This window comes from Sapajus apella, unplaced genomic scaffold, assembly GCF_009761245.1.
Source record: "Sapajus apella isolate SASKATOON/1434 unplaced genomic scaffold, GSC_monkey_1.0 scaffold1, whole genome shotgun sequence".
NCBI lineage: Eukaryota > Metazoa > Chordata > Mammalia > Primates > Cebidae > Sapajus > Sapajus apella.
In genome coordinates this window covers 56,217,323-56,237,937 of record NW_022436941.1, presented here as the reverse complement: position 1 = coordinate 56,237,937, position 20,615 = coordinate 56,217,323, and the positions used below count along the sequence as shown (strand labels likewise).

The window sequence follows — 20,615 nt, the reverse complement described above, 5'->3', positions numbered from 1 at the left end:
TTTTGTTCACATCATTCAAATAGTGAGTGGTTCTAAGCATTTTTAGATAGCTTCCCTATGCTCTTCCAGACTAAACACCAGTATTTTAGTAAGATTTCAAGTGACCATCACTTCATCCCTCTGCCCTTTTGTTGCCCCCTTATAGATTTCATTATTTTTCTTCTGATATGTGGAGACTATAGTTGAACCACATCTGGGATTTCAGATATTGGCGAAATTCAAAGGTTGAATAAGACTTTCTAATGTTTTTTCTACTGATTGTATTTGCTTTGTTTATGGTATCAAGCACACCACTGGCTTTACTGTTTATGGTATCAAGCATACCAATATCTGTACATTGATCTGCTGTTCTTAAGGGATAGAGGACAAAGACAAAGATCCATTTTCCTAGAGCAGCATGTATGTGTGTGTGTGTGCTGAGGTGTTGGGCTGAAAGCTAAGAATTCTTTATTCAACATACACAATTTCAATCCTTTGTGCTTTCATCCAGAGTGCTTATGGAGAAATTAAATAAGAACAGTCTTTGATAGCTGTGATCCTCAGAAACCCTGTTTTTATCTAATTCTACCCATATAATAAAAGAAACTGAGATTTGGAAGAGAACTCAGAGATCTGCTGTCAATAACTTTTCCCTCTAATATTTTTAACATGGAACTTTCAGCCTACCCATGGCATGCCTCAACACAATAGGACAAGTACATATTTAGACAGTTTGAACATCTATCTTTTTATGAGGCTAAAATGTATATCTCTCTCATTTCAATCTATTGAATCTAGTGCTTAATTCTCAATGAAAATGGAACAAATTTAGCCCATCAAAAAAACCTTTTTGATATGCTCAACAATAATTGACACAAACCTCTCAAAAAGTCAACTTAAGTCAGACTAAACATTCATGCTTCCTTAAAAAGTTCCTTATGTTGCATGATTTTCAGATTTATAATCTTGATTGCATTCCATTAGATAACACCTGTTTTAACTATGGCTCAATGAAAGTGTGGTATTTATTGAGACATAGAATGTAGCTCAAAAGCTACACTGTGAATAGCTCAAAAGATAGAATGCACCTTTGTTGCATATGCAATATTCCCATCAATTCAGTCTAAAAGGTAAATTTATTATATTGCATGTTGGGTTATAGTTGATTGATTTATGGTCAAATAAATTTTGGATATTTTCATAATTTCTCCTAAGCAAAGGCTATCCAAGTTTTTTACTTGTATCTATTTTATAAAGTAACCGTTTATATATTATAGAAGTATAGAATTCTGATTTTTGCGGGTGACATAAGGGACAGATGCTTATTAGTTTATAGTTCAGGATCATAAAACTTATTTTTATATACTTAGTGTCAACATTACCTGAATTTTTTGGACTGTCAAAAATTTAAGAGTTACACCTTGAATCAATGCTTTAAGTGATGTAAAGTCTTATGAAAATTTTCATGGAATTAGTATGCATGAATAAAGTCAAACATAACATTTTCCATTTGAATAGCTTGGAAGAGAGCCTTCATTGTTTCTAATTCTATGTCTATATTATCAGTAATATTTTAGACTAATCTACAATTTATGTTTTACTTTGCCCTATATGTGAGCATTCCAAAAATCAATTTAAATTAAAAAGTATAGAAATATTAAAATATGTATAAATTTATTTTTTTTTAAATTTTAGTTAGTGGTATAAATCTATATCAGATTAAAAAAATCTTATTGGAAGCTTTGCATATATAAACCTTCTATTGGTGATTGGCTATAAAATGTCTGAAACCAAAGTTTAATTCTTTTAGCCAAAATAGACTGCAGTTATCATTTAGCGAATTCAATTTTCTAGGAAAATTTACCAGCATCCTGAAACCATTTCATGATTGAATGGCTAGTATATTATTCTTGATGTTTTTCTCTGCAATCAATTTCACTAAACCAATGAAACTCTATAACAAAATTAGCCTCAATATGAGTACATTCTTCAAGATGTAATAAGGAAAAAAGAAATTCATTGCCAGGTAAATTTCAATATTCTAGGAAATGTTTCTTTGGAAAATAGCCATATTGAGAATTACATTCTAAGAGGGTCACCAAAAAAGCAGGGGTTTCTGTTGGAGCCACAGACTGTGTTAACAAGTGTCTATGTTGATCATCATTTTGCAGAATGAGCTGGGGGATGGGCCTTCACTATAGGGCATCCCAACAATACTGCAGCACAAATTGTTATCCACAGAAAGAAACAGAGAGCTGCCACAGTGTCTTTCATCCCATAGCATCCCAAGTAGAACCATTACCCTCAAAGTTACAGATGAAATAAGGTCGTAGCCAGCTGAAACAATCTATCAGCAGGTGAAAGTCAAATGGAAAAATAATTCAACCAGAATGTATACATACTACCTTAAAGTAGAGTCAAAGACAATGATAAAGTTACATGTCCCAATTTGTGAAAATATGTGTATAATCTACAGATAAAAGATCAAATGCAAAGAGAACTTGTTTTTATATCAACAACTAGCTGTAACATATTAGACAATAACTTTACTTTTCTGTATCCAGAAAGAGTTGACCAACTTGTCTTCTTTGCAAGAAACATATATCTAGACACGTCTTAATCTTGAGTTTGCTTGCATGTACTATCTTGAAGCAAGTTGCTGATCATCAAATCTTTTCTCTACTGAACAGCTCTTCTGCAGAGTTTAGGATGTGTCAAATCTAGTATAGGCACAGTGTTTACAGACACGTGTCATTCCAGTGATTAGTGTACAGTCCACGAAACCTTGTGTAAGGAATGTGCAATAAGATGTTAACCTTACCCAAGGAGGAGTCTGATTTTTGCCCTCAGCTCCTGGGAGGTAATCTCTGGCCTGTTTGATAAGTGTTTTTGTTTTCCAGGGGGCCCTGGGCTATACCAGATGGCCTATGTTAACATTGTGGTTTACAGTGAGGTCTTCAGGTTAGCTTGACCACTGAAAGGGAGGAAACTAACGTTGGCCATGGTCAGCCATAGCTAAGGTCAACCAAGTCTACATGTCTAAGCTTCCATAAAAACTCTGAATGCCAAGGCTAAGGTGAGCTTCCTGGTTGGTAACACTCTGGGCTTAATGTCACGTAACACGGCTAAGAGAAGTTAGTACTCTCCAGAAGTTTCCAAGACAACTGAAAGCTCATGCCTAGACTTTCCTGAAGCCTACCCCATATGCTTCTTCCCTTAGATGATTTGTATCCATACCCTTTCATGGTGATAAACTGTAACAGTGAGAATAATAATTTTAATTGTGTTGGTGAGTTTTTCTGCTGAATTATCAAACCTGAGAATAATCTTGGGGAACTGTGAATATGCAATTGATGTCAAAAGTGAGGGTGGGTTTGGGGAATCCTGAACTTCGCAATGAGTAACTGGTGTTGAAAAGCAAAGGGTTTCATATAAGTTTTGATGTCTGAAACACTGACAGGTGGAAAGGAACCTCAATTATCTGAAAGGATTGCATCTACAACCTCCCCAACATCACGTGCCAGCCTGTGACAGACATTCAGGCTTTAAAGTTAATTGTGAACTTCTTTCTATTCTGATTCTTTGAATAAATCCTGAAAGGACAATCCACTGAAATTTATTTATTTTAGCCCATGCATACACTTTCTAAACCTTCTACTGTTAGGTTCTACTCCTTCTGTTTTTATTTGCTCTTCTTATTTTCAGTTTCTGGATGATACTGATTCTCATGGACATTAATCTGATGACCATATCAAACAACTGGTGTCACTTGTCTTCTTGCATATTTCAGTAACAAAAACATTTAACAACTTTATTCTCCTGTATTTCTTTAATATCATTTCCATCAAAGCTTATAGGTCCTTTGAGAAATACTACTTTGGCCATCTACTTGGGATTATTTTGCAATCCCTTAAGAAACTGCGGTCAGATTTTCTGAAAGCTACTGTGCATGGTCATACATATAAAACTCCACACCATAATTCATATCAGATATTCATTTTTTATGCGTTCCCTTTCAAATGATGTTTTGCTCCATGAGCCCTTTGAAAAATGTAGACCCTGGTTGCTTCAGAGATTTCTTTGCTTCCCAATATTTCTCCATGAAATTACCTGAGGCTTTCAAACTGTCTATTTAACTTCAAAAGTCTAATTATAGAACATTTTTGCTTGATAGGAGAAGTGAAAAACAAAACATGGGGACAGGCTCCAGTCTTTCTTTCACCAGGGCTTGGTTCATTTTAAACCACTAAAATGAATATATGGGTTCTCTAAAAAAATTATTTCCATTCCAACTGTTGCTCTCATAAAATTTCTTGTGGTTCTAAAATTTTCTTTCAATTGTAATTATGTAAAAAAGCAGACTTTTGGCTTCAAGAAATGCTCTATTTCACTGAACTAATCTGGCTTTGCCTCATGTTCCTAGTTCATATAAATCTCTGATTATATCCCAAGAAATTCTTAACTACACCACAAATTTGATGTTCACTTACAGTTCTTGCAGTATTATTTGCACTCTACTGCTCCTTCTGTTAGATTTTTTTTCTCAAAATGCACAAATGAAAGATTCCAATAATAATTGGCCAAAAAAATGCAAACTTTTTTTCCCTGTGCCTGGCAATAAAAGTCCACATTTTTGGCCCTTTATTGCTTCTCAAATTGCCAGATTCTCTTTGGTTTCTTTGTAGTTGACATGAAAACTGGTTGGGGAACATAATTCTTCACTGGGAAGGAGAGCTGTGTGACAGCTTTCTAAATTCATTCTTTCTTAGGTCCTCTGGAATTTGAGAGTATTGGAAAAATGGAGGAAATAGCACATCTTTGATAGTATTTTTTAAAATATTTAACTTCTGGCTTTTCATAGAAGAGTTCAACTGCTCCTAAAAAGGTATGAGATTAGGGGATCCTATTCTCCCCAGTAACATCAACTTCTCTGTAACTGGCAAGCTGGCATAGGTGATACTTGTGATTCCCTAGTCCACTGTGAGAGTAACAAGTTGAGCTAGGAATTGCCGACATACCCTCAGCCAGATGACAGACAAATGGGACTGGTCCGAGTGACCATCTCCATTCATTCTATGGACTGTTTTCTTGCATAACCTTGGCTTCAACTAGGTGGAGAGCTGGTAGCTCTTAGAAAGAGCCCAAAGAGCCTCAGTAAGAAGTTTATGTTACCTTTGTTATTAGGTCTTGACCCTGGGAAAAAAGACCTAGTGAAAAATCAAAGTGAAAGCGTTTATCTTCCTTGACTGTTATCTTCCTTTTCCCAAGTTTGCTGGCATTTAGAATGCAGAGTCTAAAAGCCAGGAGGTAGGACACACCACCATATTTAACTTCTTTTATGATGAAAGTCTCCTTAATAAGAATATCTCAGGAAATATATCACACAGGATGATTGCCTATAAAGATTTATGAAACATAAAATATGCCATTCTAAACTGTGGCTATATATTTAAACTATCTGCCTTTCACTACTCAGATTTTGACTGCCATAAGAAATATTCCTACAGAAAAAGTAGAATTGGGAAATCATCTACTTTTCAAAGACACCTCCAGGAGATATTACTAGGAGTAGTCAGAAAGTAAGGCATCTAATTTTTCTTTTTAGTTAAACATCAGAAATGTAGAAATGCCTTTCCTCTTTTCTATAAAAGCACAGAGCGACTTGCCTCGCTATTGAAGCTCAAAGCTCATCTCTCAAACTTTCATCCTAAATCACACTAGGTGTTTTCCAACTCATCAAAACAATTTGAGACTCTACCCCTGAATCTATCCTTCATGATAGATATATAAATGATGTGGCAATAGATAGATTGGTATCTTTAGTAATTCTTGCCACATTAGGAGAGTTTTCCTCACTTCAAATCTCATTGAAGAGTTTCACCCTATCCTTGTCAGAAATGACAATATCAAGCTCTATGTATGCATACAGCAGTGATTTAAGCACTCAGCCACGACTTCTAAGCCAGACTAGTGATGAACTGAAAAGAGTATTAGGGAAGGAGAGAAGACAATCCAGGAGATGGATGAAGAGATGGCAAAGTGCAATCGTACAGCTGAAGCAGGGTGCGTAGGTGTGAGAGTAAGCGTGTACTGCCTGGGCACAGAAAGGAGTCATTCTCCTTTATCCTCTCTCCTGAGGACCCTTAGCAGACCATCTGGGTCAGCTACAAGACATGGAAGATGTTAACTGGAAACAAGATTGCAAAGTCAAATAGGTATACTACAGAATGTATCATTTATCTGAAATTCAAATTTAACCAGGTGCCTGTATTTTTATTTGCTAAATCTGGCAACACTACATGAAGAACGTAGGGAATGCCAGCCCTAAGCTGAGCAGTCAGAAACTCTTCTCGGTATAAGCTAAATTTGGGTCTTTTTTTTTCTTTTCTTAATGAGTTGAGGGTATATTATTATCAAAATATACTTACTCTGAGAAAGGAAAAGTAAACTTTGCTATTAATTACAGCTATTGGAGTACTACCAAAAGGAGGAAAAGAAATAAAAGTGCAATTTTGTTAGGTAAAAGTTATATTATTTTCATTCATATAGGAGAAATGTCTCCCTTTAATTATTATTATACACTACACGTTTTATTTATCTGTTCAAAATTGACTTTGTTTCTAACTTTATTGGAAACAAGGAAATTAGGTCTTGTGTTCAGTTTTCTGAGTTTGGTCGTCTGTTCACAGCTTCAGAAAAACTGAGAGGAATGTCTCTTCACACAGGTATCATCACTGAATCGTCTTTTATTAAAGTTATTTTTTAATCAATCTGTGTCTCAAATTACACCAGAAGCCTTTTGATGATAAGAAATGTGTTGCCTCTTTAATAAGTGCCTCGAAAGGTTTATTACAGGTGTGTTTGTCCCGAGAGTGCTCTATACATATTAACATACTTTCTCTTTGAGATTCAACCAAAGGAACTACATAAAATTCACTGCCAAATGACTAACTTTATAGGGTGTGGCAGATTTAGAAATCTTTTTATAGTTTCCCATAAATATGGACATATTACAAGTATCATCTATTCTTTTTCAGACTTAAACTGTGAAAAAGTAGAAAAATATTGCCACATTAATTAAGTCAATGTGAAAGTGTTAAAGGAGCGACTTTTAATTGCTTCACATATTGCAGCTGATGGTGTGATGGTGGATAGTAAAAACGGCATATGTATCATGTTGAACTAATGTCTTTGAGCATTTTTTCTTTACCATATAATTAACAAAGTGTTATTTGTTTGGTGATTATTTAGAAATAAAATGGGTTCAAAGTTTTGCTGTATTCTAATTGATATAGTTTGGATATCTGTTCCCCCCAAATCTCACGTCATTATGAGATCCTCAGTGTTGGAGGCGGGACCTAGTGGGAGGTGTGTGGGTCACGGGGGCACATCACTCATGTATGGCTTAGTGTCCTCCCTAGCATGTTGAATGAGTTCTTGCTCCATTAGTTCACAGGAGAGCTGGTTGTTAGAAAATAATGTGGCAGCTGCTCCTCTCTCTTGCTCCTTCTCTTGCCATATGATGGGCCTGCTCTCTCTTTGACTTCTGCCTGAGTAAAAAACGTTTCCTGATGTCTCACCAGAAGCCAAGCAGATTCTACTGCCATGCTTGCACAGCCTGCAGAACCATGAGCCAAATAAACCTCCTTTCTTTATAAATTACCCAGTCTTAGGCATTCCTTAATAATAACACAAAACAGGCTAACACCACTAGTCAATGGTTAATGCATACTTCAACGATCAAAACAATGACATGGTTACTAGCATACTCTGATTGATCGAGTACTTGTTTTCCTCGTAGGAGAAAAAACTATCAGATTCACGTAAAATAGGATGGTAGTTTTTTCTATTAAAAATACGAATTTTCTTTCAGCTAACATTTCCTGCTTTCATCAGGTTCATCACTACCTGTTAATGAATGACAGCATCACTGAAGTTTAAATAATTTATTAAAGTTTGATAGCCTTGATCATTCTACTGGGGAGCTAATCACTAATCAATATTTTTAATATGTTAGCATTTTTAATCAATGCATAGCATCACAGTTGGGCTAATGCTTGGTGATTTTTCACAGTAGTAGTACAAGAATGACCTAAATAAAAGCATGAGTAATTTTTTCATTATGAAATATTGTCATTATGCAATTAGGTCTATTAATAAATCAAACATAAACATGAGATATTCAGAATTTTAAGTGGACACATTTTTTAGTGATTTCTGATGAATGATGGAAGATTGAGAAGATAAAAAAAGATAATTTCAACTTTTTTTGTCATTTGAACACTGGGAAAAGTAAGGTAATAAAGCATGTAATATAAACAACATTTATATTATTTTTCCTTTATGAATATTTTACTTTGATAATACTGCTACGTAACATATTACTCGTGTTTTTCACACTTATTTTTTCATTTTTGCAGAAGCATGTGCTAACTAGAAAAACTATACCGTTCCAAATGTTGAAGGAGTTTATCCAACTTGCTGAAAATGTAACTCTGAGCTTGAAGACAAAAGATAACTAGCAAGAAAAAACAGTGAGCATATATTTATTCCTTATCATTGTATTATCCTGAGTTATTTTCTCCTTTCTCCGTAAATTTATTAAGAATGGTGTTTCATAGCATGTGTGCTAGGTGGTTATCTGTCATTAAATAATAGTCATAGCAGCAGGGACATTCTTCCTACTTCTTGCTCCCAACCCACCCTAATATTGGTGAGATTTTTGGATTTTCTACCTGATGTATATTTGTTTTCACCACCTAATTGTTGTTAGACAGCATTCTGCTTTTGCTCTTTTGTTTTTTAATGATTAAGGTTAAAATGTCCAGCTGCCATCAAGGAAAGTAAATGCTTCATTGGCCACAATTAACTGCATATTTTACATCGACAGTATTTAATATTAGAAAATGTGAAATAATGTGCAAAGGATTTTCTTAGAAACCTCAAAATTAACCCTTGAGGAAGAATAACTGGTTTTCCATTGATGTTTCCAAATAAGCTGAATGACATGGCTTCGGGTTGTTCCCATGGCTAATGAGTCACTCTGCTTTGTCTTTTATTTCCAGCATCTAGCCAGTTGTTCCTTCCTACAGTTGCACTTACATTAGGCACTAGCCCTCTCTGTGCTCATCTCTATCCCATAAGCCCCATCTCCTCTTCTCTCCTTTCTTTCCCGCTCTTAAACCCTTCCTTACGCTAGATTCAGGAGCAAACATCTTTGGTCAGGTAGACCACTTGGAGCTTAAGTTAAACTTGGAAATGGAGGCATAATACTTTTTGTAGGGGACCCATGGCTATTTGCCCTTGGACTTGCATCCATTTTTCTGTCTTGTTTTTGACCCCAGGACCCCACAGCTGATTCTGATAAGTGGGTCCCTATTATGTTCTCTGTGTACCTTAACAACTGTTATCACACTACTCATGATGACAATAGGCTGCTTTCTGAATTCAATTTATTTAACTAGATTGTTCTTTCCCAAACTCAGCAGGCAGATCTAGGCCTGCAAACCACTTTCACTTTGCTAAATCAACTTTTCTGTACTTAGATATTTCCTGATAGATTTCATTCTTGGTCAGAGGCCTTAGCAAAATTTACAAGCATCTGTTCTATTTCGGGCAAGGGTATGAATTATAAAAGCAACACAGCAAACCACAGGATTGCCTAAAATTTGATAATATGTATAGTACAATGAACTGAATGCTTATGTGCCCCCCAAATTCTTATGTTGAACTACTTATCCTCAAGGTGATGGCATTAAGAGGTAAGGTCTTTGGGAGGTGATTAGGTTATGACAGCAGAGCCCTTATGAATGAAATTAGTGCTCTTATAGAAGAGACCACACAGAGAGCTTCTTCACCCCCTTTCCCACCATGCTGAGGACACAGCCAGAAGTGCCGTCTATGAACAACCAGGTGTGCCCCAATTAGAAGCTGAGTCTGCTAATGTCTTCATCTTGGACTTGCCAGCCTCTAAAACTAGCAGAAATAAATGCTTGTTGTTTATAAACTACCTAGATTATGGTATTTTATTAGATCAATCTGAATAGACTAAGATATATAGATTACAGAAATAAATGAATTCTTTATTTACATGTTTTCACTAAATGTTTTGTCTCTGCCTACTACCAGCCTTTATTGAGTCTTGATGAACACATTTACCCCTAAAGCTGCACCTTTTTAAAATCCCTAATATCCTGCAGTCTTTATTACATTAAAAATGGGATCATGACATCAGCTATTATCTCCCTCTATCAACTCCTGGGCAGGGATATTTAAAATAATTTAAAATTAAAAAGGCTAAGCCTATCACTCTACTTTATATTATACCAAATCAGAAACATTCTCAGGTTGGTGTCTTAAGTTTGAAAATCTAGTGACACCCACATTTATGTGAACATAGAGAATTCTGTATTCTTCAAACCAGCACATATCCCAGTTAGGTCTCATAATATTAAGTTACTAGGAGAAAAGCAGAGAAACTTCTGAATAAGAGTGGATGCCAAATGGTGTTTATTTAAATAACAATATCCAGGATGCTTATTACAAATTGCATGGCTGTATCAAAACCTCTCATGTACCCCAAAGATATACATGCTTGTCTATGTACCCACACAAATTAAAAAATATGCAAATTAAAATAAATAAATAACAATGTCCCTATTTCTAGACAATTCTGAAATAATATGACTGTCTCCTTAACTTTAGTTTCAATTAAGTCACTCGGCCACCAAATATTTAAGTGAGTAAAATAAAGTGACTACATGAATTTCTGTCATGTCGGGCACGATTCACTTGCTATTACTGAATCCTAGTGTTTTGTATGAAGTCATTTATTCTTTGGAAATTGCTTTTTGAGAAGCATTCTTCTTTCTTTCCTTCTCTGCCTTATTTGAAAAGAGTAACAGGACTCTGAATGGATGAAACTAATGGTCTCCATGTAATATGGACAGAAGCTGTCCTTGATCCTGCTGCTCAGAAACATGCAGCTGTTTCCTCTTGAAGGACAATTCACTCCTTTGGCTTCCCCCCCCCGCCCCCGCTATCATCTTCCTCTGTGATTGCCACTGATGATTCCATTTTATTTACCTCCTAGGGAATTCTTCAGGTTCTAAGTTTCTCACCCAGATCAAATTTCAAAAGAACAGCATGACTATTATTGACTACTCATCTGACCTCTGCCTTACCCACGAGCTGGACTTTCAAGGTATTAAACATTCAAATTTAATTTTAGCTCTCCAAAAGTACTCACTTCAGCAGAAATGACAGGATGTTCTGTGGCATCTGTAATTACTGTTGAATTTGAATATATCCTTCAATACAGACCATGGCTGGCAGCTTTATTAATGAGGACTGATGATGTTGCTGCTTCTATTTTTCACACCCATGTTGAGAAAGGGAAGGAGGTTAAAAAGTACCAGGGACTCTTTTCTTCTATTGGAGAGCCATGGACTTTTATGAAACTGACATAATCTATGTGCTACTTCTTCCCTAGAGTTGTTTCATCAAATAATATACCTAGTAGGTTATATTTTGATTTTTAAAATAAGCAGATTAAATCAAAGTTTTTCCACCTTTACTGAGCTTCTCATTAGACTGGGAGACTGGGTCATATTCATACTTTTTTCTCATGTGGAGTCTGCCTACTGAACAAATTGAATGAATACAAATTTCACCTCCTTCCAAATAATCCCCCCATTTAATCTGCATCCTAAACTACTTAAATATATTATTTCAATTTAAAATTTGTTTCAAGGTAGTGTTTAACCTTATGATTTTCATAAGGGAATTGGCAAACTTACTAAAATTTAATCTTATTTTTAGAAACATTGATTCGTATTGACTTCCACCGACCAATTGGAGGTCAAAGTCTTAAAGAATAATAACAAATTCCATTTTCACTAGAAAAACAGAAAACTACCCTTCGTTTCAAAAATTTAATTTTTTTTGGCATCAATTAGTCATTTTTCACATGCTTGCTTATTATTTAAATTAGCTGGGGCCTCTGTAAACATTTAGATTTCCAGCTCATCTCCAGAGAGTCTGAGCCAGGGCCCAGAAATATGCATTTTTAAACAAGCTCAAAAAAAAAAAACAAAAAAACAAAAAAACAAGATCTCCCCATGAGTGCTATGATCAGACAATTATGGTAACTACTGAATTACGGAGTTCACCAAGATCTTGTAGGTTATTTTTTGATGAATATATTTGTGATTTATCTTTAAGGACCAAGAAAGTCTTACTGGAAACAGCGTATTTTATTTGCTGTTTTGGAAAATCCAGGAAAAGTTTCAACTTTTCAACTTATGCTTTTATAAAACCCTCGATAATTTTAGGGAAGGAGATGAAATAGAATATTAGCAGCTTCTTTATTCCTGAAGAAAAGAAAGCTCCTATGGTGTGAATTCAGACTTATTTAAACACCATGATGTTATGACTAATATATTGGAAGAGAAAACCCATTTTTATTTCTAATTTTTCCATATAAGTACTCTTCCTGAAATTTATTATTGCTTTACTTTGGCTTATAACCTGAAAAATTAAATACTGAAAATGTCTGTCAAGTTTTGCAGTTTTCCTGCTAAACACAGCAAAAAACAGCTCCAAGTGTATAAAACAAATGTCACTTTCATAAGAGCAAAGGAACATTTGACTTTCAAATAAAAATGTACCTGAATTAATGCCGTAGAGAAATAGAAAAGTTAGTTAAATGTTAGAAAATACTGTAGACTAGGAAGGGGAAAATAAAAATGTATGGATTGTACCGAGAGTGTCATCATAGGCTCAACTACAAGAGATTTAATGTGGAATTTAGTTAAAAAACAGAATACTAAAGGAAACTGCAATTCTTGTGAATACTATGGGAGGGTATTCAGAAAGAGACAGCGCAGTAAGGAGAACAGGCTATTATTATTTTTCAGTTGACTTTTGGCATGTGTATGTCCACATGTATTTATTACATATATTTAGATACTCCTATGTACATATATACATATTTCTGGCATTGCTTTTCTGGGGCTTAGTCATTCTGATTAATAAAAAACAAAAAGGGCATTGATACATTTTCAGAAATTTATAGCGCTTATTGTAAACCTAGAAAACTGCATTGATTTTCAGGTTATTTTTCTGAAGTAATCTTGTGTCGGGATCTACATTAGACTTCCACACCCACATCCCCAAAATCTATTAAAGCAAGCAGTCAATAAAAACAAATGGCACAAAAGAAGACTTAGAAGCTTTTGTTTATACATATTTCTGTTTGAAAAGTGCTTCCATAAAACATCTCACAGGCCCATGTTTTGCCCTGAAACATTCAATTCATGTATTATATTCGCCTGGATGAAAGCTTGTAGTTGAATTGGCACTTGTAAATATTGAAGACTTTTTTCCTCTTATGGAAAGTAACCACGGAAAACAAGATAAAAATAACGTTAAGAATCAATAGGAGATGGCTTACTCAATCTCAGAAAAAATTAATTGCTAAGTAGTATTGAGCGCTTTTAAACAGAAGAGCACATCTATAAAAGATATATGAAATGATACATAAATTACCTAGTAGAAATATAATAATGAAGCAAAATGATTATTTTGATATCTATCAAACATATTTTATTGATGATATGTATATTTACATATAAAATGACTATTTTCAAGTATTTAAAGAACTTAGGCAATACATTTTTTCATTTGTTTTATAAATTCTCTTCTATGTAAAAATGGAAATATGTAATGTTCTGTAATTCCTTCTTCTCCATAAAAGATTTTTTTATGATAATCCTAATTACTGCATTTTCATCTACAGTTTGTTGGTGTCAACTGTCTTCTTCAATACTAAATAGTAGATTTAGGCTTTACCTGAGGCTTTCCTTCACTGTGCCTAATTAGTTATAATATTAAAGCAAACTGGTTAGACTTCTTTTTAAAACTACCAGTTAAATTGGCTGCATTTAGCCAATTATCATATATTTATAACATAAAAATGGTTTCATTAAAAAAATTTACATTGTACGAATAATAGTGTGCTTTACGGTCTCACAGGAGAATTCTAGCTAACATTCTTTTTAGTAAATAGTATACACTGATCTACTGTCACAGTTTTCCAACTTGCCTAGTGGAGTCTATATTTTCTTACCAATAATATTTATTTTGATTAAATGTTGGAGGTGATGGGTACCCCAATAACTCTGATGTGATCATTGCACACTGTATACGTGTATCAAAATGTCATATGTAGCCTCCAAATATGTACAAGTATGATACATCAATTTAAAAAAGATATATTTTGGTCATGTCCAAATCATATGTTATAATAGTTTCTAAATATGTGGATTAATGGCAATAATCTATTTTGCTTGTTTTTATGTAGGTAAGTTTCTGGGGCTTAACATTCATTTAAAGGTAGATTTCATAGGTTTAAAATATATATCACAAACTTTAAAGCAATCACAAAAATAACAAAACATTATGGCTAATTCAACAAATGATAAAATGGAATTACTGAAATTTTGATTAACTCAAAAAAGTACAAAAATAGGAATAACAAACAAAAATAGATTTGACAAAGAGGAACTAAATAGCAAGATGATAAATTTAAATTCAATTACATTAATACTCCCATCAAAGTGGATTTCAGAATAAAACTATTACCATGGATACAGTTCATTTTCTAATGAAAAACGGTTGATTTGATCAAAGAGACATTAAAAATCTGCTTATGTGTATATTAACAGAGCTCCAAAATACATAAAGCAAACACTGATGTAATGGCGAGAAAAAAGAGACAAATCCATAATGACAGCTGAAAATTTCCACATTCCCTCCTTGGTAACTAATAGCATAGGTAGATAGAAAATTAGCAAAGATAGAAAAAACCTGAGTGACACTATCAAACAACTTGGCACAAAAATTTTATGTAAGTTTCAGGCTGAGATAATGAAATAAAACACATTAATAAGAAAATGTCTAGTCTATAAGAAAAATTAAATTACTCACATATTAAATCACTTTTTTATATAAATGGAGACAAAAAAGTATTTCAACAGTTTAATGGTTTAACCATAATTTTCTTTACAGTTCTTCCCTAAACTAATCTATATAAACGTTTCACTATTATAGATGTGCTTTTTACTGACTCTTACACATGGATAAGTAAATACTCATTTGTCTTAAAATTAATTTCAAGCCTGTATAATTTATGAAGTTTTAAAAAACTTCATCTTATGAAACATACACTTTGTATCAGATTGCCTACTGTAAAAGGTGAAAGATAGGAACTGGAATAGTTATTTCCAATAAATCATGGCAAACACTTGTCTATAGCTCACAAAATATATTTGAAAATAATTTTACAAAATATCCAATATTTGTTCAATTTAAGATGTCATTGATTTTAAATCATGCCATTATTTTATGTTCATCTAGGAAAGAATAAGTGCTCTCAACTAAATTGTGATGTAAGATATACCACTTTCTAAGATGTTAACATGTGAAATGTGCATGTGTCCTGAGACACTAAATGAGTGTGTTCTGAGATGGTAAAATGTGACTAGATGTGGTTTTTAAAATCTAAACCTAAAACCACATCTCTAAAATAAATTTCGTGTGAACTATATTTAGACTGTTGAATCACTTAAACAGCCATTCTAGACCTAGCATTTCTGGGGAAATATATAAATTCTCTGCCTGGAATATTTGAAGAAAGAAAGATATTTTCAACCCTTCCGTCAGTTAATAATGCAATACCACTAAGGAAGTAAAAGGATTACATAAAATAAAAATAATTATTAACTCAAATATTTAATACGTATAAAGCAGTGTTATACTCTCCCCCAAATCTTTGATTTGAGAGTTTTTGTTGATGTCTTCATGTCTTCAGAAAGCTAGCAATTCCTTGCACAATGACTCTAAGCAATGAATTAACTTGATTTCACTAATCCAACTGAGGCCATATTTAAACAATGATCCCAATTAGTCATTGATATTGCCCTGAGCACTTTCATTCTCCAGGGTCTCGCAGATACTGAAACCAGTAGATATTATAAAAAGATGCACAAAATGCTAAGAATTAAAAATATAAAAATTGTATGATGTTGATTTGTATGGTGTATATGCATAGAGGTGTGTATATATGGAATTCAAAATAGATTATATATTTAAAAGGAAAATAAAACAAATCTATGAATTAAAATACAATGAAAGTAACTGAGCAGAATAAAATCTGAGTTTTTATGTTGTTGAGCTGTATAATCAAAATTGTTCTATTTCTGAAATTCCCACTTGTTACAATAATTAAAGAAATATAAAATTTTAAAAATAATTTCATTAACTTTGAAACATTTTTCTCCAAAGAATATTTTATCTAACATCAGGAATTTATTTTAATAATGAAAATAATAGTGGCATATGCTCTAGCAATAGCTATTTACAGGTGTCTTATGATAAACTACTCAAGATTCTATTACGTTTATAAACCATTAGGTGAATCTTATATAGTCAGATCTTAGGCAATTAATAATAGGGAACACATTATCAGTAAAGCAATTTTTTTCTTCTAGGTTGCACCATTGCATACTGGACTGCAAGCTCCTTTAGAGTGCTATTCTTTGAAGCTTTTTATTTAACATACATTTTAAGTATATGCAGATATTATTTTTAATACAGATGTATAAGTAGTTCATTCATCAAACTTGGATATAATTTTATCCTCCTCTTCTGAATCTTATAAACCAATCTGGGTGACTTACCTTATCTTTTCTTTGCTTTTCATCCTGGTATACAGTCCAGTGTTCTCCATCATTGCTGTAAGCCAGTTTGTAGGAACCAACGAACTGTACATGACCAAAATCTTTAGCTCCTTGTGTAATGATGCCAGTCACTTTGGTAGGAACAAGAAGATCCACCTAATAAAAAGAAAATACATTCTTTAAATGCAACAACCAAGTCATGCATTTGCAAGTCTTTTGATTTCAAGAGAGTAAAACCATATATATCCTAAAACTAAAAATCTGCCTAGTTATTTGTATTTTTGAACCAATGACTGAGTCTATTATTGGCTGATAATTTTGATATTGCCACTGGGTTAACGTAGTCCAAGGCTCCTTGAACAACAACTATTTTAAAATAAAATCATGTTTAAAAATAATTTCACTAATTGATTTTATATTAAGCTGATTCATCATCTACTTGTGCAGTGTTTTTTTTTTTTTTTTTTTTTTTTGGAACTGAGACAGAACAGATCTGACTGGGCTGACCTTCCTGAGATTGATCACTGCCTCCCAGAACTTTACTAATAATTCAATTTTCTGATTTTATTGGCCATTGCAATAAAAATCCAAATGCTGCAGCCATGTACACATCAGCAACAAAAATAGTATTAGATGTTCACAATGGAACATTAGTCAATCCTGTATCCATAAATTTTGATCAATTTAATAATATATAACTGAGTAATAGTGATCATTTTCCAGTGAAAACCCCCTTTTAGAAAACTACAATTCTAAAAAGGTTGAGGAGAAGGCAAATATTCTTCAAAAATGAAGAAGGATTAAATATATGCATTCCTGACTTGTGGAGTCTATGCTCATAACGTGTCCATCTCTGCAAAATACATACTTTAAAGGATATGAGACCCATGGAACTTCAGTAAGCATTAAAATCATCAAAATGTAATTGAAATGAAAAAGATAGAAAACATTTTCATGAAAGAATACATAATATAGACTAGTTCAATACTTTCCCTCTTTGTTCCCTAATTCATTTCTGTATTTTTTCCATCTTATTATGTTAATTTTTTAACTTTATTTTCTAAGCAGACAACTCTTGTAAGATGACTTCATCTTTCATGTTTACGTTCCTTGATCTACAGCTTCCTCTCTCTTCCTGCAATAGCCACTTATTTCCACCTATTTCCTATGACTAAGTGCCTTGCGACATCCTTGATCTTATCTTCTTTAACTGTCATGATCCCATGTGTGATCTTGGTGCTTTCAACTACTGTGTCCTTTTGTTTCTATTTCAGGTCCTCTATCCTGTGAGATATAAGGTAGCTACAAATAGTCATCGGTCAGATACAGGCCATAAATGAGAAGCGAGAGCTAGAGAGAATACATAGAATAAGGCCATATTTAGTGATACAAATGCCCATTAGTAAAGGTGTGAAACAGTTTACAATGTGTCACAGCCTGTGAATATACATTTTTGAATTCATATGAGCTTTTTGTTACTTTTTTGGGACATGTGTTAAAGGCTTCAGACTCAATTTTGGTGATAGATTAAGACAAAAGACTACCTTTAATGCTCTATTAAAACATTTTCAAAAATAAAATTTTTTGGCTACTTTTCTAAACATGTATTACGTTATCTAAAATGTTTTGTGTGTCCGGCAGTAACGCAGGATGGAAAAGTTATGATATCCTGGGAAGGAAATGGTTGACGTCTCACATTGTGCTAAGTGTTTTCTCGTATGTCCTCAGATAATTCTCCCAATAACCATGCAAGCGAGGATATTAATTCCATTTTACAGATGAAGAAATGAGTATCAACAGATGCAACACAATATGGTGTGTGATCCAAAAATAACAGTGAATAAAGAACTATCACAGATTCAAATCAAAGGTCCACCATACACAGAGATTCTTAGCATAACGGATCAGTCATTGATTTTCCCAGTGAGTGATTACTCATTGATCATTTATATTTTCACTCAATAATTTCTTTCCACTCTCTGTGACTCCTTCAGAAATTTCTAAAGCATCACCACACTTGTCAAACTGACAGCAATTTAAGTCAAACAAAAACAATCCTGGATTTATAATATTAATAAAGCCCTGTGTTTTATCATGAATTTCCTCTCTGTTCTTCAGCTGTCTGGGCTTTAAAATATAGATTGCTTTTGTTGTCCTAAATCCAAACCAAATTGAGCAGAGACACAGGGCAAAGCTGCTCTTCTTCAAAGTGTGCTTAATGTTGCTAGGACTCAATAAACAGTTTTAAAAAAAAAAAAATCTTAAAAGAACTGAGTCAGTGTTTTGCTATCACAGGCAGTTAAACACACAGGAACTCAAACAGTGTCACCAAGAATACGATCACCCCCAGGCTGTATTCCTCAGGTCCTAAACTTCTGTAAGTCCTTAGCTAAGATGATGCACTGAGGACTCTTCTAACGTCCCCTTTTCTGTGGCATTTTTTAAAGTCAGCTGGGTTTCCTGCTGGGTGGAGATGTTTTCTCCTTAAGTTGTGTGTCTTGGCTCTTTCCAACAGATATGTTTTTCTCCCACTCTAACTGCTTCGCTTCTACAACATTTTTTTTTTCTATCTAGAAATGTTTTTCTTTTTTGTTCCAGTTAAGCCAGCTCCTCCGCTTAAATAGTCAGCAATCTGTTTCAAGCTGGATTTTGTCCTAAAATTTGCTACATTAAACTTAGAGTACTAGGCCTAAGCAAACCTTCTTTCAGTACAAAAATAATCAGCAACTCACAGTGAACATGAGGTTGCTGAAACAGGGCATGCACAAAACTCACCCCGAGAGGCACTCAGACCACATAACCCCAGAGTTCGGCATGAAGAATGATTCCAGAAAAGCCCGTTCCTCAGGACCTAATGCTTGCCCCTGGTCTAGGACCACTCTGCCCTCTTCACGATCTTCAGGGTGAAAGTTGAGCTGCAAATATGCTGGACAAAATACCTTCTGCTCTTTTAGATCCTCACCTCCCAAAGTTTGGCTAAAATAGGGCAGGTTACTTAGGGCACTGAGCTGGCTCATGGGAGATATTTGGCTTCATGCACTGCATGCACATGTCTGGATCTGCCTTAAATGTATCTTACATATAACAGGCGCTCAATGAACATTTTGCTGAATTGAGTTGGGACTAGTTCCTAAGTATGTTCTATGGACAAGAACCAGTTTATGGCTATGAATGTTACCATGTATCAGCAGAAAATTCTAGCTCCTTTCTCTAGTTTTTCTATGAGGATTTTTCCTTGACACAGTGTCAAGGAAATACAGTGTCACTGTGGTATCCATCAGTTTTTACTGAGGAAAGCAAGTAGCAAAAAATCCTCTCCAATCTGAAGGAATTTGATTCTAAGAGTCAGCCTACTCTAATGGAACTGGGTGGTTTGAGATTCCAAATTGGCTCAAGGCTGTTGGACACAGTACTTTATCTCTCTACCTCCCAACTTCCTGATCTGAGAAATGAGGATAACAATTCTCATAGGACTTTATGAAAATAAGATGAGGTAATGTTTATTGTATGTACAGAAGTATGTATAGCAATATATAGACTACAGTTAGTTCTATGGAAGACTTTGGTAACATGATGAAATAAATAGATCTGAGGGAAGAATTTAATATTTGTCTCAGAATGTCTTGTTAGAAGGAAATGGTAACAGGAAAATTGGTGACTAGATTATTCTAGAAACAAGTTCTGGATCATAAAATATTTTGTTCACCATCTCACCAAACAAAAATCTCACGATACAACAATCATTAACTTATTTAAAGTAGGCAAATTTTGAAAAACCTGAAATTCCCATTTATGAGTGAAATGGTTAACTAAAAATAACATAGCAGGCTGGGTGTGGTGGCTCACATCTGTAATCCCAGCACTTTGAGAGGCTGAGGCAGGCAGATTTTTTGAGCT

General features: G+C 34.1%; 1 protein-coding gene across 2 annotated transcripts in view; it reads right to left on the bottom strand.

Annotated features, from left to right (window-relative positions):
- Positions 1 to 20,615, bottom strand: part of EDIL3 (EGF like repeats and discoidin domains 3) — a 439,880-nt gene that overhangs the window by 6,460 nt on the left and 412,805 nt on the right. For both annotated transcript variants that reach the window (XM_032276660.1, XM_032276661.1), the window contains one exon: positions 16,719 to 16,874. In XM_032276660.1, coding sequence (XP_032132551.1) covers positions 16,719 to 16,874 — 156 coding nt within the window. The remainder of the gene's footprint in view (positions 1 to 16,718; positions 16,875 to 20,615) is intronic.